The sequence below is a fragment of the Cajanus cajan genome, chromosome 5, assembly GCF_000230855.2.
Source record: "Cajanus cajan strain Asha chromosome 5, NIPB_CcT2T_4, whole genome shotgun sequence".
In the NCBI taxonomy this organism is placed as follows: domain Eukaryota; kingdom Viridiplantae; phylum Streptophyta; class Magnoliopsida; order Fabales; family Fabaceae; genus Cajanus; species Cajanus cajan.
In genome coordinates this window covers 56,661,498-56,689,225 of record NC_138521.1, presented here as the reverse complement: position 1 = coordinate 56,689,225, position 27,728 = coordinate 56,661,498, and the positions used below count along the sequence as shown (strand labels likewise).

The 27,728-nt window shown below is 32.9% G+C and overlaps 3 protein-coding genes across 6 annotated transcripts; all 3 read right to left on the bottom strand.

Annotated features, from left to right (window-relative positions):
• Window positions 1-1,956: 1,956 nt before the first annotated feature.
• ADK1 (adenylate kinase 1) lies at window positions 1,957-5,738 on the bottom strand. The gene is made up of 6 exons (XM_020360464.3): window positions 5,485-5,738; window positions 4,105-4,250; window positions 3,884-4,003; window positions 3,580-3,747; window positions 2,764-2,853; window positions 1,957-2,254 (listed from the first exon to the last, which is right to left on the bottom strand). The coding sequence occupies exons 1-6, from the start codon at window positions 5,588-5,590 to the stop codon at window positions 2,156-2,158; spliced, it is 729 nt and encodes a 242-aa protein (XP_020216053.1). The 5' UTR covers window positions 5,591-5,738; the 3' UTR covers window positions 1,957-2,155.
• A 3,697-nt stretch (window positions 5,739-9,435) lies between these two features.
• Window positions 9,436-12,685, bottom strand: LOC109801500 (nucleolar protein 56). Its single transcript, XM_020362583.3, has 8 exons — window positions 12,392-12,685; window positions 11,717-11,931; window positions 11,461-11,618; window positions 11,147-11,334; window positions 10,818-11,070; window positions 10,446-10,594; window positions 10,226-10,360; window positions 9,436-9,977 (listed from the first exon to the last, which is right to left on the bottom strand). The coding sequence occupies exons 1-8, from the start codon at window positions 12,594-12,596 to the stop codon at window positions 9,649-9,651; spliced, it is 1,632 nt and encodes a 543-aa protein (XP_020218172.1). The 5' UTR covers window positions 12,597-12,685; the 3' UTR covers window positions 9,436-9,648.
• Window positions 12,686-17,401: 4,716 nt separating this feature from the next.
• Window positions 17,402-26,733, bottom strand: LOC109800834 (ribonuclease J). Of its 4 annotated transcripts, none has more exons than XM_020361735.3 (17): window positions 26,422-26,733; window positions 25,566-25,794; window positions 25,157-25,280; window positions 24,379-24,435; window positions 23,888-24,079; window positions 23,730-23,807; window positions 22,938-23,120; window positions 22,769-22,849; window positions 22,059-22,124; window positions 21,875-21,967; window positions 21,354-21,479; window positions 20,883-20,996; window positions 20,652-20,747; window positions 20,475-20,572; window positions 20,004-20,395; window positions 18,632-19,080; window positions 17,402-17,983 (listed from the first exon to the last, which is right to left on the bottom strand). In XM_020361735.3, exons 1-17 carry the CDS (start codon window positions 26,531-26,533, stop codon window positions 17,888-17,890), a joined length of 2,586 nt encoding a protein of 861 aa, XP_020217324.1. In that variant the 5' UTR covers window positions 26,534-26,733; the 3' UTR covers window positions 17,402-17,887. The 4 variants fall into 4 exon arrangements, with proteins under 4 accessions (XP_020217324.1, XP_020217325.1, XP_020217326.1 ...); XM_020361736.3 differs by having other exon boundaries at window positions 17,402-17,980; window positions 26,422-26,730; XM_020361737.3 differs by lacking the exon at window positions 26,422-26,733 and having other exon boundaries at window positions 25,157-25,319; window positions 25,566-25,706.
• Window positions 26,734-27,728: the final 995 nt, after the last annotated feature.

Genomic DNA, 27,728 nt, shown 5'->3' with positions numbered 1-27,728 from the left:
GGTTTCTGCCACTGGCCTTCAGGATCCATGTTTGCCAATAAAAAATGACAAATTAATACAAAGCAAGTATTTATTGCTTCATGTTGATCCACGTATTTAGAGTGACGTGAAAACAAACAGAGGCTTAGAAGAGTCTTTGGCAGAAGTATAGCTTTCTTATCGCTCAAGAGGAAGCCTACTTGTATCATAAGGCTATGTGTGATTGTTTGAAGCTTGGTGATGGTAACACCAAATTTTTCCTCTTAACTGATGTGGATAGAAGGAAGAGAAATTGTGTAAAAGCTATTTAGGATTCCCATGGGCAAAGAAGTGATAAAAAAGTGTGGTTCTTTAAAGGCCAGCCTCACATGTTGACAAAGATGTTTCCTTTGCTTTATTCGAAGGATTTGGACCATGACTATGAGGATGAGGTCCGATTTGTAGTATGTAGTATGGGATCTTTAAAGCCACCAGCTATCACGGGTTACATTCTATTTTTTTCCAAGCTAACTGAGAAGTTATTAGAGGTTCTGTCTGAGAAACAAGAGAGATTTAAGGACATCAGTGGAACATTGATCTTCCTTATTCCCAAGATTGGAAATCCTCTCAGCATCTTCCAGTATAGGGCCATCTGTTTATCATGTAATGTGATTTAGAGAAATCATTACGAAAGTGTAGTTTTGCTCCTAGAAGACAGCTCGAACAATATTGTTGTAGCTTAGGAAATTTTTCATTCCATGAGGGAAAAAAGAGGTAGCTATCAAGATAGATCCTGGGAAAACCTGTGATTGCCATTGTTAGGATTCTCTTCTGGATAGTGGATACGGTATTGGAGATTGGCTTTGACCAATATTTTATCCCAGTAATTAAGAGTGTGTATATCTTCTGTTCTATGATGACAGTGTTAATTAATGGCATCAGAGTATTTCACTACATTCCGAGTATTAGATAAATGAATCCCTCCTCTCCTTATTTCTTGTTGGAAATTTAGTGCACTGGTTAAAAAATCAGCAATAGTAAATTTTCATTGAAAGTGTATTTACTTATTTTTTGTGTAACTTTTTTTTAATTTTCAATGAAAACTTTCTACATATTAATTCTTTAATAAATGTCATTAGTATACTGATTAACAAGACTCTTGTTTGTTTTATGTACAAGTGTCAGACTCATACATAAAACTTGTTCTACATGGTCGTAAGAAGAAAGAAGTTACCAATATATCTTGAGCCATACTCAAACTAGACTTCCTCTTGGAAGGTTATTACTCTTTCTTTCACGGGTTGCCCTTTTTTCAGAGAGGTTTACAACCAGCTTGAAAAACTAAATAGGTTTCTGTTTAGGCAGGCATAAAGGGTTAGAGGAAGCTCCATACCAATGCATGGACTAATCTTTTGTAAACCCATACAAATAGATGGTATAGGTTTTAGAAAGCTCCATGCCTTTTTTTAATGGTATTTTTAGTTCTTACCACCCATTACCTGAACATGCATTTAATGTCATTTTTATAATCTGGAAATGATATCAATTTTTTTAAGTAAAAAATATAAATGTAACCTGAATTATACAAAATTAGCGATCATATTTTTATTTTTGAGTCACTTCAGTTTTACAAAATTTATTTATTTAGAATAATAGAAAAATAATTTATATATGAATATTTTCAATCATAAATTAAAAATATACAGCAATTCATTATAATAATCCTACCCCAACGTAAAAACTACATTTATTGGCTTTTAATCAAACATGTTAGGAGCAAACTTGATTGTGAAAAACAAAACATGCGACAATTTCTCGCAAAATCCCGTTTCACACCATCAAAAGCAAGTATGATGAGCAGAAATGCTTTCCCACAAACATGCTGTGCGTAGCTCAAATTTTGCCAACAAATTTTAATGAAACCAATACCTACCACGAGTACAAAAACACCTGCAAATGTCGAGAGAAAATTCATGCAAAAAAATAAACACAACAAAATTTAAATTCAATTGACTTTTTATTCATCAAAGTAGCTCTTAGAATCTGGGTTTGAGAACAGCCGGCATTTGCAGTAAAGCTGAAAGGATAGCGGATTTCAGAGTATATTAAAATACAAATTAGCAATGTAAGTCTTCCTATAGGGGAAAAACGAAAGAACAATTGCAGTTCGAGCCCGAGGATCCAAGGTGAACTCTATTTAAGACAGCGCCTTCTCCACTTCAACTTTCACCTCTTTGGGAGGTTTCTCAGCATGAAGATTAGCAACAATTCCCTTCTTCGAATAGTAATCAATTACCTGCATGTTCAATGCGCAAATTTTCAATCAAGACCCATGAAATTACAAAGAAAATTCTAAAAAAGATAAATGAGAAACAATTCCTCAAATAATTACCATAGCCATAAAGAACCAGCATCAGAACACAAACAAAAATTGAAACGATGCTATAAATTTGCCCAAATGGTGAGAGGAGAGAAATTAAATCAAGTTTTAATCAAACCTAAGTATAACCAAGAACATTACAACCCGTTATCTTGCTGACAGTAAGTGTATGTCCAAACTTTGAAATTTTACTTGTTAAGTTGAAAAAAGAATTTGGATCCGGTCATGTTAAGTAACATAATAATGGAAAAGTTAAAAAGAGACCATTTTTATCAAACAAGGATCCATCATAATTGGTGGTAGGACCCACTAAATTTAATTACAACTGTCTCTCTTTCTTTCTCCAACATGACCATATAAATTATAATGTTACTTAACAACATAAGGGAATCCAAGTCCATTAGAAAAAGGATTCAGAATCATACCGGTTCGGTTTGCTTGTGAAATGCCTCCAGTCTCGATTTAAGAACAGCTGCAGTGTCATCCTTGCGCTGAATGAGTGGTTCGCCAGTAACCTGAGGAAAACAAATTCAACAATGAAAGTGTTTCAGGGCTAGTGCTTCCTTAAGCTAACAAAACAAAGCTTGTGGCACGCCCTAACCTTTAAAACTAGGCATCCCCCACTTCCCCTAAAATTTCTATTCATCCAAAATGGGCAACAGAAAAAAAGAACAAAAAAACTTTTGTAAAGACTATCAGGATTCAGGACTGCCAGCAACTAAAACCAGCAGGGCCCTAAAACCAAATTCATTTCCGAATAGAACATTTTAACAAAAAAATATGGCACCTCATTATTATATTAATTAAAACGAACTAGGATTTAACTCGCCAAATACAAGCTTAAGGGGAGAGGATAGCCCAAGTCTTATTAGAGGAGTATCATGGCCATATTCTTGGCCAATGTGGGGCATCTCACACCCAAGACTAGACACAAGCTTTGAGTTTGTGTGACTAGACATTTGCAAGTGGCGTAACATCAAGATCAAATAGGCTTTGATTTCATATTAAAAAGGTATTGTGCCAAAATCAATCTCTGACGCAAGTTCTACAGTGGAGAATTGCGCAACTCTTATAAAAAGTGCATGGCCATATTTATAGCCATGCTAGACATCTTAACAATATTCAAGTTTGAATGATACTCAGCTTTTACAGAACTCCCATAAATGCTGTAGCACCTATACGCAGAAATCATATTTAGGCAACTAACATTTTGCAGGGTTTAAATAAAGATGCAGACTTACATCATCAACCCCAGGAGCCTTAGGAGGGGCAAATTTTGTATGGTATGTTCTGCCACTGGATGGGTGTATCCAGCGACCGGTAATTCGTTCCTCAAGGATTGAATCATCAATTGCAAAATTGAGCACCTTATCAACTTTAACTCCCTGTTGTTGCAGCATCTCATCAAGCTGCAAAGAAAGAAAATGCAGGTTCAAAAGATGTAGATGAACAGCATGTAAAACAGTGCATATAATCAAGTAATTCAATGTTACACAAGCCCAATATTTCAAACAAAAGAAACTCGGATGTCAAACAATATTATACCTTCTGTGCTTGGACCACAGTTCTTGGAAAACCATCAAGAATGAAACCTTTCTGACAGGATGGTTTTTTCATTGCTTCATCTATAATGCCAACAACCAAGTCATCAGAAACAAGTTCTCCCTGAAAAATTACAACATAATATCATATTAGCAATGTCTCAAGAAAGTAGACATAATAAAGCAATAAATCCTCAGGCGAGATTCTATACATAAAGGCCTTACCTTATCCATAGCTTCTTTAGCCTTGACACCAAGAGGAGTCTTAGCTGCTACAGCTGCTCTTAACATATCACCAGTAGCCAAGTGGCATAAGCAGTACTCATCCTTTATGATTGGGGACTGGGTACCTTTTCCAGATCCAGGTGGGCCTGCATTCACATTTTTTCAAGTTATACTCCACTACTGTGTTTCACTGTTTTTATTTTTCAAACTAAATAAAAGAGCAGCATAAAAAAAGGAGGACAAGGATCTATTATCGATGAAACCTCCCTTTAATAACAGGATTATAGGAATACACACGTTAAATTTCCTATCCTAACTCTTGTGACATAAACAGGTTCAATTTGAAAGTACAATGGGGCAACTCAATTTAGAGCTTCCTTTTTCTGTTTAGCAAATAGAGAGAGTAGGTGTCACAAAATGACTGAAATTGTATTAGTAGCAAAATAATTGCTAATAATTATAAGATGCAACATGCTAAGAAAGCATAGGCTCTATGGAAGAGTGCAATTTCAAATGATAATCAAGTGAGTATAAAGTCCTAGAGACAAAATCAACAGAACTTGCTTGAAACCAAATCAAAAAAGAAAAAGCCACCAAAGAGTACACAGACAACTCAACAAACTAAAGTTAGAATAAATGTAAAAAAGAAAAAAACAAGAATTTGTACAGGAATTTGGAAACACTTTTAAACTAGTTTATTATCCAATCAAATTATAAGAAAATCTTTGCCACAGACGTACAAGTTTCTATTGTCTAAAAGTAAAGCTTACACACCTCAAGTATTTTACGAGGCGGGTAACAAAAATTATCAAGCCTAAAATGAAGGAACACAAACACAAACCTTTCTAAGGAATGGATTTGCGTTGATTCGGCAATATAAAGAATCATATTCAAATGGCAAGCATAAATCAGTTCAGAAGCGACAAGAAGAACTACTTTTTGAAAGACCCCATGCCTCGTGGGGTTCAAATCACCAGGCACCAAGCCAGGCAATAACTTCACAGCATAACACCCACAAGCACACACTTTCGAAAATCATACAAGCACCAAATGAAAACTAAAAGGAAGTTAAAAAAAAAAAAGTTCAGCAGAATAACACACCAACAAAAAAATCCGTAAACTGAAAAGTAAATCTCTCTCATTTTCTTCTGTGGCAAGTGAAAAATTTCCCAGTACACGGTGTATCTCCATCCTGAACTGCAGAGCTAAAAGCACTAAAATTTCTGGGCGTTTTCCCTATTACAGCAAACACAACCGAGTGCAGCGTGAAATAAACCCTAGAAAGCGCATCAACATTCGAACCCAACGAGTAGGAAAAGAGCGAAGTATTTAAGAGAAGCATTTCCGGATCTGAATTAAGAGTGAGAGAGAGAGAGATACCAATGAGAATAAGACGCTTGTCAGGTTTGGAGGAACACTTGAAACGACGAAGGAGTTCAGTCATGAGATCGAGAGAAGGAACATCTTCTAAGTTGGTGTTGGCCATTGTTCTTTCCGATGCTCACAAACGAGAAATGAGAATCACTTTGGGCCGTCTTCTAACCTTAACAAGTATTAGGTGACTGCTTCTTTTTTCTTTTCCTTTCAACCGTTTATTATTATTTTAATATTTTTCTTCGCTAGGTGCAGTGCAGACGCCAACCCTTTCTACTTTCTACCAACTTGCTTTTCCATCGCTTATTCCGGCTTAATCAATATTCTTCAATGTCAATTCCCCAATTGTATTCTCATTAAATATTCAATATTAAGAGTTTAAAAAATTAAAATATTATTTAATTATTTGCGATTCGATAAAAACTAACGCCGAATAAATCACTATGTGCCTCCTTAAAATAAATATAAGTTTATCTATGAAAAAATTAATGAGTGGATAATTTTTTTATTTATTTATATTTTGTCTTAAAAAGACAAATTAGTAAGAAAAAATATAATATAAGAAAAATCGTATTTTAGAAAGTGAATAGCGAAAGTGGTATATTTTGTTCCATCTTAAAAAATATATTAGTGAGAAAAAAAATTAGAATATAGTATTAAAAAAGTATAATCATTTTTTAAACTAATATATATTATTGATAAATTGTTTTTAGAAGAATTCTTTGATCTGTTTAGATGATTTTGATGGGCAACGTTTCAGATCGCCAACCGTTGGTAAATCAACTGCACCCAATCATGGCCATTAAAGTGTTTATTGTTTAGTTAGTTTGTGAACAAATAAAAAAAGTTAAAATGTTTTTTTTTTCTCAATATCACTTACTTTACTTTATAACTATAAATATATAAATTAAAAATATTTATTTTAAAATATAAAAATTAAAAAAAATTATAATATATAAATATAGAGACTAAAAAATTATGTCTTATATTATAGGGAAAAAATATTTAAAAAGATAAATATAGGACTAAAAATATATTTTAAACTATAAAAATTAAAAGGTAAAATAAGTGAAATTATAAAAAAAAATATTTTAATCAATAAAAAATTATAAAACATATTGATTAGGCATGTTGTGTTCGTCAATATTTATTATAACAGCTATACTTCTTTTTTGAACTTTTTTTCTTTTACAACCGTTTTTTTTTTCTTTCTAAAACTTTAAAATAATAATAAACATAAAGTATGAGTACCAAGTACTTTTTTTTTCTGTTAAAAAATTATAAAGATGATATATTTAATTAAAAAATCCTATATTTAATTTTTACCGTAACAAACAACTTTTGATAGAGATTAAATTTTGGCCCAATAAACACAGGCTAGTAAAAAAAACTGTAAACACTATTTCAAAGGCCGTTAGATGTGACTGCACACAGTGAAGTTCTATTTAAAATTGTAGATCTGCATCCCAACTTGCCAGTTGGTAGTTGCCATTCACCAACTAATCTAATTTTGTGCTCTTTTTTAATAGTTCTTTTAATTTAAGATGCTTCTCTTATACAAAGAAATTGTATATTACTTTTCATACAACAGTTAAATGAAAAGTTGTTTGTTTAATTGTATTGAGTTTTTTTTTTTTTTTTAATTTGGACTACACGTGAAATGATCTAAAAGATTAAAACAAGATTTTTAAAAATTGCAAAAACTATAAAAAAATAATTTAAAATTAAAGATAAAAAAAATTATTATAAATTTTAAAAATAAAAACATATTTAAATTTTTTTTAATTCATTATAATTATAATGACAACTAAATCGACTAATATTTACCTACTACTAGAATGACTTTAGTAGTTCTAACACATTTGAAGTTTTTGACATTGTGAAAGATTTTTATGGACAAAAATAATATGTTGTAGCATGTTTCCTTTTCTGTCCCTTTAATTAAATTTTGCTACACAAGTCCAACTGTCCAAGTCATTTTATAACACTTAAACAGGAAATTAACAGGGTGTTTTTATTCTCACGCTTGTACATCATTCTCCTGTTCTTGGTGCACTTTGATTACAGACGATCGTAGTACTTTTGACATTTTTTAGACTTAAAAAAATGCTGGAAAGTATATATTGTACTGGAATTCGTTATGCAAATTTTAGATTGTGATACCATGGATTGGATAATGGCGTAAGGGCAATGGCAACATTTGGTGTCATCTAGATTCATTTGAGGTATGACACTAAGCATTATGGCATATAATATATGGTGTTTATCAGATTCTTTGGGTTTTAGACGATTCATTGGGTAAAGCGTATATATGACTTGTTCCTTTACTAATTTGCTTGCCATTTGTGTCTTTGGACTTGCACAAATATTCCCTTCTCTCACGGAACACGTCCAACTTCTTTGGATTAACCTTCTTAAAAGCATGATCTCGTTAGAGTAAGGATGATGGTGGCCAACACTCTTGTGCACCACCTCAACAACCGTCATGAGTAACATATCACATATCGCTACCTAACATTCCAGAATAGTTCAAGGCCTTTCAGTAAGGCTCAAATTTCTACTTGGAGAATAGTTACTGTCCCCACTTTACCACAAAATTATATATAAAAAAAAACTAAAATCATATAATATAGCTTATAATAACGAAAACTTACTTCTTGTATTCATTATTATCAAATTGTTATAAAATATTTAGATATTTATGGAAATAATTTTTTTTCTTTTATTCTTCCTCAAGTTCATTAAATAATGATATACTACAAATTTTTTTTATAGATAAGACAAGGAACCTTTTACTTTATTATCATAATAACCCTCCATTAATTTCTCCATTAAAAATCAATAAAAATATTTTTATTATGATTCATAATAGTTGATTATTATTCTATAACAATTCTTTATTATCAAATAATTAATTAGATTAATAGGGTAATTAAATTAAACATAAATTTTTAATGAGTCACATCATTTTTTTTCAAAAAAAAAAAAAAATTCCATAAGGAACCGACCAGTATTATCTCTGCATAGGCCACCAATACTAGCAATCCCAGAACCAATAAGACTCCGAGGGGGCAACCCCACTAATTATCAGCGGGAGTTTATTATGATTAGTATTATTTGTAAAAGCCTCCAATACATGTGTTTGTGCAACAATCGTTACGTACATTGTCGATACCAACTTGGGTTGATGGTTGAAAACAAGGGCATTTCAATGAGCCATAGTTGTTGGAACCAGAGTTGCATTAGTCAGGTTAGTATCACACAGCCAAGGCGTGAGGTCCCTGTCATCCTGTGGGGCTCTTAGATTCGCAAATCCATAGGGCCTCCCAAACTGCCTCAGCGAAGGAACAATTAAACAGGCAGTGGTTAATGGTCTCAGCCTCCACTAGGCATCGTGGGCAGTTGCTAGTTTGTGAAATATGTTTTTCCACAAGGAGTTGCTTCACTGGGATTGTTCTATGACAAATTTGCCACAGAAAGAATTAAGAGTTCTCTGGAAGTTCTAGTTTCCAAAGTCAACTAATCCAGATTTAGATGTGTAGACTTCTTTGTGAGACCCATAAATCTGGTATGCCATCAAATAGACACGACTTCAAGTATACTGGAGGTGCAAACCCAAGCTTGTAGCTCGTTAGCCACACAACTAAAAATCTTATCAACCATAAAGCGAAACGAAACCTGGTGTTTTAATAATGTTTCACCACGACGGTAGTACTTAAATTTCAACTATCGTGATTAAGGAAAAACTATTTCAGGCATTAACTGATGAGATCATAGAAGTATACAATTCTTTAACTACAACAGTTATATAGATATGAACTGTCACCAATCTTTAACACTCGTTTTAAATTACTAAAAATGTAAAATAAATCATTTAGTACACTTTTATAATTTCAATATAATATTTTATTTTTTAATAATTGCTTAAACCAACCCAGGATTGATGCAATGAAACGGTTCAAGAATAAAGAGTAGATTAAAAACATGCGATAATACAGAAATTATGGGGAAACTTACTAGGACAAAATTTGTACGTCAAATGACAAGTCAACATAAATCTAGACATGCAACAATTGGTTAAGTTCAAGCAAATAAAATTTAACATTGTCCGAAACTATAACATGACAAATTCGATTTCGACACTAAAAGCTAAAAGAAATACATCATAATTTACTCATTATTCTTCTTTTTTGATTTCTTTTTCTTCTTAGACTCGTCAGCAGCCTCCAATACTTCTCCGTTATTATCCTTTTTATTCTTCTTCTTCTTAGCTGTTCCATTTTGCTCATTGGCATCCCCATCATCTTCAGCCAGATCCTGAATCTCCAACTCCTGTTCCAATTTCCTCTTTTCTTTCTTTTTCTTTTTCTTCTCTGATTTAAGATCCTCCGCATCACCATTTGGAACTTTATCTACAGCCATGTCATCACCCTCAGCAGCAGCAGCAGCTTTTTGTTTCTTCTTTTTGGCCTTCTTGCCTGAAGCTTCAATATCTGTATCTGCAATAATTAGTATACATCAGCTTCCACCCCATGACCAAAAACAAATTAGGAACTGCAACATATATGCTTCTTAACATTAAAACAAACCTAACTCTCCACCACCTCAGCTGAAGTAGAAAAAGAAATAGTTTTTTCATACAGTGGTCAGTCATAAGTTGCAATACATTCACAATCACAAAAAAGTTTATATCTTTCTTCTCAAGGAAAACAAGAAAAAGGGACAGTTCGTTTCCCTGCATCCGTACCTTTGTCTTCAACACTTTCAATAGCAGACTGCATGACATCTATGTTCTTGCGAGGGGCAACTCCCTTGTCATAAAAGTCAAGTCTTTCCTCAACTTGTTCACGGAGTTTCTCCCCAAAAACAGTAGTACCCCTTTCTGCATTGAAGTACAACAAAATCATGACAAAGGTGCTAAAAACAAGCCACGAGATGTTGCTAAATAGAATATGTAAGCAACAAACCAGAAAAGCAGTCAATCCGTGATGCAATTGAACATTTATTTGCAAGATAACGAGCCATACGGCCTTTATTTTTAGCAGATGCCCGACCAATAAATGAAGAGTGGAATATCAGACCATATTTGGGGGTGTTTCCTCGTGTTTTTAGTGCCCTGAATAAAGCAGGCAATACAATATAAATTAGCAGTGAGCACACAGAAATAGTTATATTAGACCATTTTAGCTGTTGTCCTGATAAAACACATAACCTACAACAACGGAAATGCCAAATTCTTGCAGTTTCACTTTCACAAATGAAGCCATCTAGTTTTGGTTTCTATGAACAAATTGCTACTTCAAACTTAAAAAACTTCAAAACAAGAGGTGAAGTTAAACCTGAACAAAGCTTTCTCTGCACCAAGAATTTGAAGAGTTGAAGAGGGGCACTTAGCTAAGTTTGTAAGGCTACCAGCATGGGAAATCAGACGAGCACCAACAACTTCACCAATTAAAGAGGCTAAATTTGGTGCAATATCACTCATTTTAGCAACCAGGTAATCATATAGGTTCTTCCTGTACTCAGATAGGTCCATTACCCTCTGGGCAAATTGCTGGACATTGATCAAATCCACTGGCGACAAATCCTGCCCTGAAAAGATTATGAGAAAAAAGAATAAGATAAAGAATGAAACAAAAGTTAAACCTAAAAAGGATTGGAATCCTACCCATGGAGGCCTTGGCAGCTTCCACAATCTCCTTTGCTTTATCTTCATCTCCAACAATGTCAGTTAAGTCTGGAATCTTGTCTTCAGTCAACTTTGCCTTGTCCTCAATAAATTTTGCAACTTTGGCATACAGATAATTATCATTTACAATTTTCACCAGCTCAGGAAAATGCCATGAATACCACTCTCTGTTCATAATTGACAAGCCAATAGAGAATGAATTCTTCAAGCTTACAAATTCTCTCAAAGGAAACAAATTATTTTAAATGCAAAATCCAAGAATTAATTGAGTATCCAATGTTGAAACGCACTACCTGACTCTCATTGAGAACGAATTGACATCCTTATCAAGTGTATCCAGAAGGAAGATAGCTTGAATAACCATGTTGTCAACCCGATTAACATTAAATTTCACCTTAGCTCTGCTGTAACTATGCCCCAGACCAAGTTGTGCCTTTTCCAAATCTCCAGACTGTGAAAATCAAACAGGACAAAAAGTTTACATAAATTAATGATATAAATATAATTCAACCCACAGAAATACAAAAGGAGGCCAGAGGAAACACTAACCTTGAGATCACTGACAAACTTGTCAAAATGGAATCGCACCCCACGAAGAAGTTCGCTCACAAACTCATTACTTTGGCATGGAATCTTAGTCACCTCAGATATCTGTGAACCAATCTTAGGATCAGACACACCTAAACTGAACTTGGACTTCTTGCCTTCCTTCACTTTAGGCAAGTTAGTCTCCAAAACAGTCCTCAGCTCATCAGTTAATATGCCTGAACACCCAAAAACAAATGAGCAACAAACAAAAGCAGACAAAAGGAATCCAAGTTCACAAGACAAATTTAGAACTCAGGCCCTGTTTCAATAAAGCTTTTCCAGAGAAAATAAGAAGGTAAAAAGAACTGAAGTTAAAATCAACTTATAACTTCAGAGAAGTTCAATCCATTTTACCTTCTTACTTTCTTCTCCTATATGCACACGTGAAAAAGTTTATCTAAACAACACCTTACTGAATGTCAACCAATATCACGCATATTAGCAACCCTCAATACGCAAAAAAAAAATGAATAAATAAATAAACACATGGCAGAAAAACAAGGCGAAAAAAAAAAAAAAACACTTGGTACGGGTTGAATCCCTATAACATACAACTTCAATAACGCCTAAAACACGTAGTAACATGGAGATGCAAACAGAGAATAACAGTGTGATGGTGAGACGGTGGTCGGTTACCTTCGGAGACGGCATTGCACTGCTTGAGAGCATCGAGAGCGGAAGTGAAAGGATTGAACGAACGAAGCTTGACGACTTTGCCGAACCTGTTGAGGTCCAAAACGGAGTTCCGAACGGCTTCAGTGTTCTGGCCGATTTCGTCGAGGCCATGAGCTTCCAACAGGGCGTAGCCGGAAGCGGATTCGTAGAGCAAGAACAAGGCCATGGAAGAAGACCTAAACTCAAACCCTAAAACTGAAATACATCCGAAGAAAAAGGTATTTGAAGGAAGCTGCTGCGGCCTACCGGCTACCGAGGTTTAGGGTTTAAGAAGGAACAAAATGATGATTGCTTTTGGAAATGGGTCGGTTCGGATCGGGAATGTGGGTCGGGTTTTGAAATGTGAGGGAATTGTTAGGCTACAAACAAATAGGTTGGGTTTGGTTTTGTTAGACAACAACACGCTTTTGTTGATTTCTAGTTGGGCTGCAAAATTTGGGCCTTGTACCCTTCTCAATATTTAAAAGAAAATCTCCTTAAATACTTTTTAATTTATTTTATTTTAATAAAATTATATTCTTCATTTACCCTTTATTCTTTCACTCATTTTATTTTCCTATTTCATCTCTCTAATTACTCTTCAAGCTATCCTCTTTTTCTTTTTTTAAATTTTTTTTCAACAATATTCATTGACTTGTCTTTATTATTTTTAAACTCTATTTTTTTTTGCATTTTAATTTTAATATTTTTAAACTCTAATTTTTACTCTATTTTTAATATTATATATATATATATATGTATATTAGATACAAAGTTATAAAATTTATGAAGACGTTTCTAAAAATATGACTTGTTGATTTTATAATAAATTATTGATTAGAAACAATATATTTGTATCATTACTATACTTCTTAAAAGTACTTTTATGAAGAGTAAAAATATTTTTCTTTCAAAAAATTCTTCAATATATTTTTTCTCCTTAGTATATTTTTATCTTCCAAAAAGTACGTCCCAAAAGTATATATTTTTTTTTTCAAAAAATATTTTCTATTAATATATTTTTCTCTTCAAGTTGGGGGTGCTAAAACACATTTATGGAAAGTATTTTTTTAAGGAGTAAAAATATTTCTCTTCTAAAAATTTTTATTTGAAAATATATTTTTATCTTCTAGAAAGCAATTTGTAGAAGCAAAGATTATATACTTCCAGAAAATGTTTTTGGATCTAAAACGTACTTTTCATAAATGTACTTTTTGTATTTCAAAAACTATTTTTTGAAAGTATATTTTTTCTCTGAAAAATAATTTTCTAAAAAATAATATTTAAGAAATAAATAAATAAAGGATAAAGGGTATCTATTATTAATTAATAGATGTGTATTTAAGAAGATTTTTTAATTAATTTTGAACCGGATCAGTTTATGCTTTTATTTCTTTGATTGGAATTTCTATCTTAAACTATAGGAATAAATATCATTAATGTATTTTTTTTGGCGAAAAATATTGTTAGGGTATCTCTGATGGAAACAACTCATTTGAGCTGCTTCATGCATTGAAAAATGAAAAAAGTGGTTCCTAGTGTGTTATGTCAGCATTAAGCAACTCAAACACAAATTTACTCCAATGGTAAGAAATTTTAAGAAATTTAACTTTTATAATTTTTTTTTCTAATCATTTATGAACCAAGTTTAATTTTTTATTAAAAAGGATAATTGCACTACAATGAAAGAAAATAAATTACGGAAAAAAAATACATAATAAGTAGATATTAAAAATAAAATAAAGCAATAATAAATACATAAACATTATACGAAATTAATTTTTATCATTATTATTTTTGAAATGTTCTCAAATATATTCAATAAGATCTGCTTGAAATCTAGTAAGGAACGGTTGCTTGAGGAAACAACTCTCTCTCTTCTTCAAGCAACTCATGTTGCCACGTCAGAGTCCTCCAATGACAAGAAATCGGAACTTGAGTTGCTTCATGGGACAAGCAACTCCCATTGAAGTTGCTCTTAATGCTTAAAAAAAGCTAATTTATTTTAGGGATTCAAAATTCCTCTACTTAACTATACCGAGAACTAGTGTTACAACTTACGGCTTTAATTGTAGGAACACCTAGCAAAAGGCATAAAATAAGTCACTTTACTTACAATTTCTTCTGTCTTATATTTTTTTTTTTCATGTTCAGCTTGATAATTATGAAGACGAACAACAAATTCAAATTCACGAGAGTGATAAGAGCACCTTTAACGGGGTGCTTAGATAGTTCGTAAAAGCTAAGCATTGTTCGTTATTACAAGTTCTCATTGGAGTGGAGTGACATGACAATGAAAATTGCTAAAAAAATTAAGATATGTATCTTCTCTAAGATACGTTGCTTGAGTCTACGTGGAGAAGTTTGATTTGTTCTCCAAATTATTTTTTTTAAAATTTATCAAAAAGTGTAGTATTTTTTTCATGTTCAGCTTGATAATTATGAAGACGAACAACAAATTCAAATTCGCATGAGTGATAAGAGCACCTTCAGCAGAGAGTGCTTAGATAGTTCGTAAAAGTTAAGCATTGTCCATTATTACAGACTCTCATTGGAGTGGAATGACATGACAATGAAATTTGCTAAAAAATTAAGATATGTATCTTCTCTAAAACACATTGCTTGAGTCCACGTGGAGAGGTTTGATTTGTTCTCCAAATTAAATTTTTTAAAATTTATCAAAAAGTGTAGTATGAATTGTCAAAAAGTGGAGGTGCTTATAAACAACTCTCATTGAAACAAAAATTGTATAAATGTAGTATGAGTTACTCATAAGTGATGTGACACAGTGAAATCTATTTAAAGTGGATAAGAATTACTTGTAAGCAACTCCTATTGTAGATGGTCGTTGTTCTTTGAAAATAAAGTTTTTGGTTTTTTTTTCATAAGATATAAAATGTTAGTTACGGGTGATTCTCACGTCTTGTGAATGGAACAAATTTAATTAAGAGGGATTTACGCATTTCCTACCTCCGAGAAAATTAGACCTTATATTCAATGGGAACACTCCTTATAAAAGAAAAAAATAGATAAGTTTCAATAATATTTGGGCAAGGCGATTCTATTCTCAATCAATTTTTTTTCTTCTTTACATCTTACCCCATATGTTTATTAATTTATAAAGAAAATTACATATATTTTTTTTATCTAATAGCTCCTAAATTTCTTAAGATGTGTCTCTATCTATAAATGAATTATGGATGTCAATAAATTAATGATAAAATAATTTTATCATAAATTATGTCATGAATATGATTAGGTGAATTAAATGTGAATATTAGACCTATATCTACTTATCTTAAGGTTTGTCGTTGTTCCTTCATTCTCATCGGTTTAGAAAAAAATGTAGATATATTATAAATGTCATATATAATACAAGAAATCAAGATAAAAGATATCAAGATATGATAAAAGATAAATGATATCTTATATAATAGGAGAAAGACATCTAAAAAGTTTAACATGAAATAAGTATGTCTTAATATGATAAAAATTATATAACATTAAATAAGACTAAATTGGTGAATGGACAATCATATAGTATATGCTTGCAAAATTAAATATCATTAATTGATATTACATCACTAAGTTATTTTATTTATCATTAGAGACACAACTATTTAGATCATATATTATATTAGAAATTATGATATCAAAGCTACAAATAGAAAATTGTGAGAACAAAAGATACTATTGCAAGTAATAGAGAAGATACTAAGACAATAAATAGTTAAGATCAATGCTTTTTTAGAATCAAACTAATCAAGATAGTTCAAAATTTAATAGTCTAAATATGGTTCAATCAATATTAATAAAATAATAATGATAATTAAATAATACATAAAATAATATTATTAAATAGTGTATGTGAATATATATTAATTTTAATACGTCAAATTTGAATTAAAGAGATGAAATATCAAATCATTTTTAAAATTAAAAAAAAAAAAACTTCTAAACGATATATTTAATAAGAATTTTCAATTTCACGAATAAATAGTTATAATGTAATGTAAACAGTAAATTGTTGGATGTAGGATAACTTTACACATATATAAACAAATTTACATATCATATTTTCCTTTAACGTTGGATCATGTTATATTTTCTCTACTTTTTCTTGAATTTGTTTTTTATATTTTAATTATAATAATCCTTTAACTTTTAATAAATATAATTAAAAATTAGTTAATTTTAAAATGACACCATTTTCTTATAATTTCCACAGATTAAAAATATAAAACCATTTCAAATCTTGTTTCATTCAAAGTCTTCCAACAAAACATCATGTTTCACCCACACAATAAAATAAAAAGTAAAAAATAAAATAAAATAACTCAATTTTTACCCTCAAAATCTTTCAAAAGTTAAACTTATAACTTTTGAACCATATAAATTTGCCATCTCAAATTTCTCCTAAACATGTAATTATTTGAGTAAAAATAAAAATTTTAAACTTTCATAAAGGAAAAGTGACATAACAACTTGGTTATAATAATTATAAATAAAAAATAATAATAAAGACGAAATTCAAATAAAATATTATTAAAAAAACCAAAATCTCCCATTGGCTGTGATATAATTGCCAAAATTACAGCTAAATCTAAACTTAATTGTTATGTACTGAATGAATGTCTAAATGAACAAATTTACGCCTCCAACTAATAATAAACCATCATGAATTTTTTTTAAGATAACTATTATAAAATTATCACATATAACATGATTAAATAATAATATAAATATATATTTATACCGTTAAATCTTGGGACCAGCTATCTCACCCTTTGAGGTGCCTCTAATGTAGCGAGGAGATTAGTCACCGCTATCGACAGTGGATACTCAAGGGACGAACCAAAAATAAAAAATAAAAAATAAAAAATATTCTGTATGAAGCTTGAGCTAATTTGTCCCCTTTCTACTTTTCTTTTTATTAAATGGGAGACCCAAAAACTGTTACAAGAGATAGTCTACGAGTTGCAGGCGGGCAAATGATAAGTAAAAGCATCAAGACTCACTTTTTACTGTCGTATGTAGCCAACATGGTTGTTTCATATCAACGCGTGCCACTAACTAAAATAATGAAACTAATTATGATAAATAACAAAATGTTTTGAGTTTACTATCAACCCTTCATTATCATTAAAATAGTTTTGCAATGTCAATCAATACCATCAAAATGACCCTAAAGTGCTGCCATTTGGTGGATGGCTGCCTTTTGAGTTTTGAGGAAGGGGATAAATCATCCCCTGAACCAGCGTAGTCTCCCTCATTAACTTGTGTTAATGTAAAATGCCATGGCCTTTAATGCTGTTAATCTCCTCAGGAAACTATGGATATCCAATGAACGAGTTCAAGTTGCAAGAAAGAATTATGCAACTGATGGATTACCTTCCCAGCGACCATGCTCAGACATATACCAATCTTAATGCAGAAAACTCTTGCAAAATTTTCTTGTCTGATCCATCACCTTTATAATCATTTTGTTGCTAGTGCTTCGTTATCAGACAGAATCCTTTCCATGTCCTCAAGATACGGCCATTTTTTCTTGCTCTTGACATTCTTGACCTCCTGCTTTAAAAAAAAAAAATAAAAAAATAAATAAAGATGTCAATTGTTGAAAACGTAGCGGTCTTATTTAATAGCATTTATACATCCTTTGCATGATCATAATAGTTGCACAATTGTATTATAGGCTATATTCACAAGGCAACCCTTTCTATTTAAGGTACTCAGACAGTCAGACGTCAAGTGTAATAATCCTCATTCTTTGTTTTAAACATTGTTTCGGAATAGTATAAGTCTGAGAATTCAGACTTTTGTAAAAGAAAGTTGGTAGAACAAAATCGCTAGCAAAAATAAAAATGTTAAGACAAATAATGCATTTAATATTAACTATCAGAATAGAAAAAAAAAATAATCATAAATTAATGTGGTGTAACCATATTGACATCCAAAACAGACAGGTGCAAAATTATATTAATTTTTCAGAATAGGTTGTCTGGACATACAGGGATGAGTATCATGAAAAACAAAATTTTAAACAAGTTAAAAATGGCAGCAAAAATAAGAAGACGGATTTCTGTCCCTTTCCACACCATCCAATGTAGAGGCTTCCTTAAACATAAAAAACAATAACTAAGAACGATTATTTCTAATTCTAGGGATTGAATCATTTGCTTTATAAGATTAAAATCAAGTCACTTAGATGAAGAAACAAACCTCATATTTCTGTAACAAAGATGTCCACAGAGATTTACACTGCCCAGGACTTCTGCTGATCCCATTAGCCAACAAATTCTGAGATATTTCTTCCCATAGGGCCATCCTGCCCTTCACAACTTGAAATTTATCATTCAGTTCCCCACGCATGCCAATCAGCTTCCTAACTTCATCATGTTTCCACTTATTTCTCTTTGCTGATTTTGAAGATTTAGGTTCAGAATTTGATGTATCTACAGAATTGCATTCTTCAGTGTCTTCAGAACCATCATCCCTCAGTGGGGACAACTTTTCCTTTCGTCGAACATAACCATTGTTAGCTTTAATTGACTTCTCAACTGGAGATGATTCAACAAATGGTTTCAAAATTGCATCTGAATCCCCTGTCTCAGACAAGTCATCCTCATATCCACTTGAGATAGTGATGTCTTCAGTAGGTGGTAGACCATCTACATCAATGAGATATGCATCAATTAATAAAACTAGGGTGAGGAAAAAAGATTAAAAAATATAGCAGAAGAAATATATCAGTTAAAATAAAATTCACAAATATTTAGAGCAAATATAGTGAAAAATGAAAGGGAGACACATAATGATACAGCAAAAACCAGAGATTCATTGCGTTTTGACATTGTTTGAATTAGTAGTTAAATGGCTATTGGAATTTGTAGCAATTAATGTTTGGATTCATGTGCATAGCTATTCTTTCACATAGAATATACAATATATGAACTTGGGGATTAGAATCATCATTAATCTATTGTAATTTGTAAACACAAAATTGTAATTATTACCAAGTTTATATAAATACTAGATCAGCTGAGTAACTCGAGTTATTCAAAAAACTCATTCCCATAATGTCTAAAACTTTCAAAAGTTGGTATCAGAGTCTGCCTCTCTGAGGCTGGTCTAGCAGACCTTTTAATCCCTAAAGTCGTGGGAAGTCAGCATTAGGGATGAGTAGATAACAGGGTATAAATAATAGGAGGGAAACAATAGTGATCAGCTTTGAGATTAAAGAGAGGCCAGGTCTCGTGAATGCCTGTGGTAGGAGGGAGAGCCGTGGTCTCTCGAATAACAGGAGAAGGAGATTCTGCATTCCTATTGTTCTATCCTGTTTTTCAATCTCTTTGTGAATCACTAATGCCTATTATTCAAGGATTGTTTGATCATTAACACTGCATTGTTTACCTCTGTTCTGAATCTGATCCAGTTCTTTTAGAAAACTGATACAAAAGAAGCATGCAAACATACAATTAACATGACCTATTCACCTTCATATAAGAAGCACAATTGCACATAAACGAACAAAAGCATACCAACCAGATCTCCACAATTCTATATGTATTCTTCAAATGTAAATTGATGTTACCTCTTATTTGCTTTTTGGTTCTCAGGTTTTCTTTCCCATCCACGACTTTTCTCAATGGTGATATCCCATCTACATGGAATTTTCCAGACAACCTTGTGTTTATTTCATTAGCAAGAACAGCTGCAGGATTTTCTATGGCAATGGCAATAACTTCAGGCCGTTTGCCACTGTACTTCCTCACCATTTTTCTCAACACCTCAGACACAATTCTTTCCATGTGAGCCAGTGGACAGCTTACAGGGCAGCTTGAAAGAGCAGCATGAGCAGCCTTATGGAGTGCATCCAACAGCTTCCCTTTGTCAAGCCACAGGCATCTTGTGGTAATTCTTATTTTTCCTTTTAAGGTGTTTTCATCCGGATTGTCTAGGCTTTGAGGACGAAATATTTCCATGCTGTAAAGAGGTGAATATTAGCATGTTATTAAACATGTTATACTTGGCTTAGATTTAATTTAGGACTTGAAAGATTTACCTAACCACTATGATGCCATCTAACGCAATTCTCATTCTTTCATCAATAAAGAGTTCACTTGATGTACCAAATGCTTTCTCACCATCACTATACATCAACTGCATGAAAAAGTGGGAGGGAATCTCAGAATTATAAATTTCTAAAAAAGAGGCCACCATAATACTTTTAGACACCAACCTGCAAATTCTCTTTTCCAAATGACATGAAACCATTTGAAAGGACTCTTCTATTTCTCAAATGAGAAACACCAAGCATCTCTCCATTCTTAATAACCTGGTGCATAAATCTCATCAGTTGCTTCAACATTTTATGTAACAATTCTTATACCATGTTTATCTAAATCTTGTTAAGGGCCAATAGTCTCTCATGTATCACATAAGAACATTGGATAACGAGGCAATCACTCACAGTTGTGTGCCTAATGCCAGTTGATTTCCCAAGTAATTCATGCTCTTTCAAGAACAAGAGTTCTCCGTGTATGGGTAGAAAATGTTGTGGCTTCACTATTCTAAGTACTTCCTCCTGCAGAAATATGCGTTGTCTTCAATAATATGCCATATCAAAGACAAAAACCATACACAGGGATACATATCAAAAGAGAAAGCTTATATATTGTGAACTAAAAGGCATCATGACAAAGTAATTAGTTTGAAAAGGCTTGATTATCCATGTGACATTTTGTTATCTCAATATCTAATGCAATAACCAGGTAGAAAAAAGGCACAAAAGATAAAAAACTTTGAAATGTAAATGTGTTCACATACTTTAGAAATCAAGGATATTCTTTCAATTGATGACGTTGCATATCTTGCTTAAATTTAATAAACAAGGATGAGTAACATGAAAAAAAGAACTATATATATGCAATTAAAAGCTTACCAATTCTCCACGATACCCATGACCAGATGTGTGCAGACATTCATTCTTCCCCATAATTATAGCTGATCCAATCTCTGATATGCGGTTTAGCATTTCCATAACACGAGACTCATTACCCGGGATAACCTATAACAGTGATATAAAAAGCAAAGGATGGCCTTACAACACATTATTTTTAGATAGAAAATTTCAGAATTATCTTTTTCTTCACGTGGAAAATTGTTCAGAATCTGACACAAGCAAAATGTCATGCAGAAAAATTGAAAATTGAAAGTAACAACAGTAAATTGTAAGTTCATATACTGCTATTGGTACATTAGCAGAGGGTTCATTTACTGCATTGTGCATGTTTAGATGAGCATATTTTAAGGAAATAATCATTTTATTTGCTTTTCTGCTAGCTTCTTGAGATAGATTTTAAAAAGAATACAATTATTTCCCAGAATTTAAGCATTCCTAAACTAGCCTACAATTATACTAGACATGCTTTAGATAAATTCAAAGGCAAACATGTAGCATACCTTAGCTGAATACAAAACAACATCTTCCTTTGTCAGCTTGAAAGAATGACTACTTCCATAAGATGCAAGATTTAAGGCAGCACGTGGTTCTGCCTGACACAATAGCACATATTTGGTCAAATGCCATAAACTTGAGCAAGTCAATGGAACTAGACATCCTTTAAAGGACCATAAAAATACTTACTTGAGAGCCAGTTGTTACAATAAGCAAATCCTTTGGTGCATAAGCATCAATATCCTCCGCTTTCACCTTTGAAATTTTAGAAATAATCAAGAGCAGGTAACATATATGAGACTTACATATGCTCTTACACAAACAAGGATATACAGGTATCATTAAAATTTAGAAACAAATACTAATAGTGACAAAAGGCGGAAACAAAAAAAATAAATCCAACAATTAACTACTAAAATAAATGGAAAAACAAATCAGATACAACTGTACATTTAGACAAATAAATATTGGTTCACATTTGTAGAAGTAAACGCTAAATATTATCTCAAAACTTCAAGATAGAAATGTGTAAAAGAACCACTTGACCTACAAGTTCTGGTTGGTAAGCAAGGTACAACTATGTTGCAGACACTATAAAAACTAACTGCAGGTGCAGTAGTATAAAGTAAGGCCAACTAGGACCAAAAGATGACAAAGCAAAATTCATAACTGGTATTTTGCCTACTTGCAAATTGCAATGAATTTCCTCTAACACCTTAAATAATACAATACCAGCTGATCAGAACTAGACTTCTCCAACCTCTAGTTTCCATCTGTCAATCACTTAACTCTTGTCTTAACATTATATTATTAAAAAAATAAGGTATAAAAAACAAGTCCAGTAATCAAATACAACAAATTAAGCAAAATGACAGAGAAAGTATCCAAATGCTTATTACCAGAGTAGATGGATCAATTGGAGCCTTTCCATCCTTCCAAGCTGCATCTAAGTATGTTCTTAATGACATGCCAACAAATACCTGATGGAATAGCAATGAAGTTATGAAACTATAGCCCTAACACTTGTTTATCAGTTCAAATATGAGTTTGGGAGAATGATGAACATACCAACTTTCTACCAGTCAAATCAGCTGCAGCTTTCACACTTCCAAGACGATGGATATTTGATGCAAACTGGGTCGTTATAACCCTTCCTTTAGCAGCTGAAATTTTCCTCAATAATGCATCTGCCACAACAGATTCACTGATTGTCCTTCCAGGTGAGAGTACATTTGTTGAATCACTCATCATCTGAAAAGTAACACAAAGCATTGGTTTTTTCTATCCTTTGTCAATATCCGAGAAAAGAAGAAAGGCAACATATATTGTCATAACCAGGCACATAGCAAAAGAATAACAAACAGACACAGTTTAGCATGCGTGTTCAACCAACAACGAATTGCAGATCTATGTCCATGGGAAAAAATAAAGAGAAAACTGACTATATTCAAAGAAGGTTACAATGAGTAGCCACTCAACAATGAAACCCTAATCACAATACAGTTATTTTGAATGGCCCAACCCTCTCAGCAATATCTCCCTATTGGCCCAACCCTCCACTTCCTGAGCTCCACCACAATATCTCCAAGAAAAGTCCTTGTCAGGTCAGGTAAAACATTGGGTCAAGCCCAAATTCAAATAAAAGCTGTAGCTCAATTGGTATCCTTGAAAAGAAAAAACTCTCTAAGCAAGTCACTGAACAGACTAAAACTTGAAACTTAAAAGAAGCAGAAAGATGTGACCCTTTTGAGCACATCTATAAGCATAACAGTGATCAATAAAAGCTATATTCACCATAAAAGGGACTATTTATGTATCACAGAGAAAAATCATAAAAATTCAAAGAAACAGGTGACTCACTAATGTGACTCCTTCTTTAGAGAGTTCCTCTAGAGCTTCACGATCAAAAACTCTGCCATCTAATGGTGTTTCATCAATCTGTTGAATCAACTTGCTCAGCAACAGATTCAAGGCAGAAGAAAGGGAAAACACATTGAAAAATAAAGGAAGATACTAACCTTCCAATCCCCGGTATGAAGAATGGTACCATCAGAACAGCGAAGCACTAGTCCACAGCAATCAGGAATAGAATGAGTCACTGTGATAGGCTCTATCTCAAATGGCCCAGCCACAAACTTCTTCCTTGTTCTAAATACTTTGAGTCGAGATGGAACGAAGATACCATGATCCTTCAAACGTTTCCTTATAAGCTGTAAAGAAGAAAAAAGTTTCACCTCTGAAGTCTGAACTGCAATGAACAAAATAAGCAACGCAAAGAACAAACAAACTTTGACAGCTAAACTGTGCCCCAATTTTTGTTACAATAAATACTAGTACAGTAACAAAATTAAGAGTTCAAGAATTAATCAGTTGACTTCAGGTTCAAAATATGTTAACACTACCATCTAACTCATATCACTAGTGGACCCCATTGTTGATTCATATGACAAACCAAATGAAAAATGGCATGTTACCAACAGAGTATTAAGACTGAAAAAATTGTACTTACCTCCATTGTAAAGGATGAAGCAAAAATTGGCGTATGAGAATCTAATGCTGGGATAACCTGATGGACCAAGTCAAAGTTAAAGCATGAGCAGATGTAAGAAAATGACAAAATACTATTTTATACCAAATAAAATAATAATGAATTAGATTAAATGTTAAGATATAAAAAATAAAAATAATAAAAATTAAAGATAGAGTACTAGTTAACAAACAGTAAGATCAAAATACTTTTATATTAAAAAAAATAACTCTTTAGATTCAATAAGAAATAAAAGCATGGAGAACTGAAGCAATCCTATTCCACAAAGGATTTGTACATATGACTGTTTTAAGTTTCTGTCAGTGTTACAAGCAAGGAAAACAGCCAAACATGGCAAAAGAAAGTACACTCAACTATTACATCACATATATGCCAAAGCTAGTGAAAAAATATACTACAAAATAGTCAGCAATGTATCCAGGAGCCCTAGTTAGTCCTGAAACCTGCTACAAACTGAAAGCTACGAATTAAAGAACTGATTTATTTAATGGTGGCAAATTTTTCAAACATTACCTTTTAATTGTCATAGCAGCAAAGGCACCAGATATTGATTCATTCAGGAAACTGAGGGTGCTTCTTTAAAGTTCAGTCTCAATTTATTATAGCAGAATACATAAAACACGGGGCTATTATATCTCATTACAAATACACAAACAGATATATTGGAATCCATCAAAGAGAACTAGTCGACAAAAGAGTATTTTTCAAGCCAGCAGTTCCTAGGAGACGAAAGCATTACCCAAGGCAATGCACCAATATGATCTTCATGGCCATGTGTTATAACAACTGCCTCAATTTTGTGTCTCCATTTTCTTATAAATGTTGTATCAGGTATGATCTTCTGGACCCCAAGCTCATCATAGCTGAATATGCAATTCATGCATAAATCAAGGTCAGTTCACCTATAAAGAAAAAGAAATCAGAGCAAACAACAATTGTGCATTGACAATTTGATTATGACTTTAAAAGATATTTAAAATTTCAAATGATTTCATATAGAAAAGATTATCTGTTCTCAACTATAGAACGAGATGCCAACTTTGATTAATATTTACATTTTTAAAGCCTTTCATAACAAAATTTCTATACAACAGTTCAAGTATGCTTGACAAACACGCAGTGGAGAATGGGGTAAGAATTGTACATACTCTGGAAACATGACACCGGCATCAATGAGGATATACCGATCGTAGTTGCCAACCAACATGCAGTTCATCCCAATTTCACCCAACCCGCCAATAGGAAGAACTCTGAGGGGTGGCCCATCCCGTCCTTCATAAAATTCCTCCATCTTGCGTTGAACAGAGTCTTCCATGCTTTTTTTAGGACCTTCTGTTCTTCTTGATCTTTTACGTAGTACTTTCGGTCCATCCGTATCTACATAAAAAAGCAGCATAAACATAGTATAAAGATCAAGCATAAGATTAAAATTAATGATAAAACAAATGAAACACGAGACTAAAATAGTTGCCTATTTACTGGAAGGAATAGAAAAGAAACAAAATTATGATTTAAGCTTAAGCCACATCTACACAGAGTGATGCCTGCAGTATCACTCAAATTTTGTTTGTCAATAAACATGGTCTACAGAGTAATCACGGTATCTCAAAACTAACAATCAATGACTAATATACACTCACGACTTATGCTGATTAAACCTTATTTTATCGCTGCATGAATCGATACCTGAGAGCAACAGGTCGATCCTTGCTAAGACAAAACTTACAACCACCGGACCAACAGGCTTGGTTCAGTTGGTTGCAGTATCACTCATTTATACTCATTTAAGCCAAACCGAATTCCAAACCAAAACAAAACCTCTCTCAAAGGTGCTAATATCACACTTTAGTGTCTCGGAAACTCTCACGTCATACATTAGAACTCCTAGTTAAAAACCATCCCGCTTCAAAGGTTAAAACCTTAATTGGAAAAGACCTCAACGGAACCGCATCCATTTAATCAAAGTTTGTTCAAAAGGAAAGAGAAATGGCGAAGATGGAGTACCTGGGAGGGGCGAAGAGGAGAGAGAGCAAGTAAGGGAACGGCGCGTAGGGTAAGGGCGATGGCGGCAACAGAAGGTGTGAGGAGAGAGGGAAAGAGAAGTGCAAGTGGCCATTGTGTTAAGGATAGGGTGAGAGAAGAGAGAGTGCAATTTTGATAGTTGAAAATGAAAACCCTAATAATGGTGAGAGGCGTTGGGGGGTTCTGCTTCTGCAAGGAGCTCTTTCTACAACTTGAGCTGGAAGCGGGAAAGAGATGGTCACTCTACTCGGGTCAGGTGCGGGGTGCCTTGCCAAATATCTTTCTTATCACTATGGCTTTTGGCGACCACACCAGATCGAACGTGTCTACCCAAAGTATTTTAGGACCACACGTGTGCCAAAACTAAATTTTTTTTTTCTTCAACCATGTTTACTTTCTAATTTTGTATTAACTTTTTGTTGTAGTTCTTATATATATTTAAAAGTTTTATATATTAGTTCTTACACGTATAAAAAAAATTATATTAATCCTTGTGCTTCTATTTTATAGTAATTTTACTCCGTTAGAAAAAACTAACAATTGATACTAAAAGATAAGAAATTATTTCTGTATAAAGTAAAACAATATTTCATATATAGGAATAAAACGGAAAATTAATGTAGATATACAACATGTATGGGAAACGAAAAAAAAAATCAATCATTTCAGTGGTTTCCAATAAAAAAATGTGTTTAAAAATACTGTTTAGAATATCAACTTAAATTTGTAAATGATTTTTTTAATATAAAAATTAAAAATTTATGATTATTCTTTAATAATTGTGAAATATGTTGATAGTCTTTTATACTGTACTTGTCTGAGGGCACACTCGTAATCTTCTGTGGTGAAGGGCCGAACGGGAGCTTCAGGTGGATTCTTCAGAGAGGGGAGGTACCTACAAAAGGCACTCCAACGCTCAAGTCAGGACAAGCACGATTTTCTAGGATAATAATTGAACAGTGACATACCTCGTTACGTGTGATCTATTTATAATACCTGACATGGGCCTGAACATGGTGGGCCTTCTCTGACACTTACCGAATTAGGTAATACGATGTTAATCGGCTGATTATGCCTTAATCATGTATTTGTCCTTGCTGATCGTGATCATTGGCGTAATCCTTGCTTTATCCTTCGGCTCATTACCGAGCCGACAGGTAAATGCTTGGGTTGCTGGGTGTCTTCGGCCGTTGGCCGGGCCGACAGGCATTTGTTCGGTTAGCCAAGCTCTATCGGCATTCGGCCGAGCCGATACATAGCGTATGGAGACGCATCGTGGTGCTATTCTT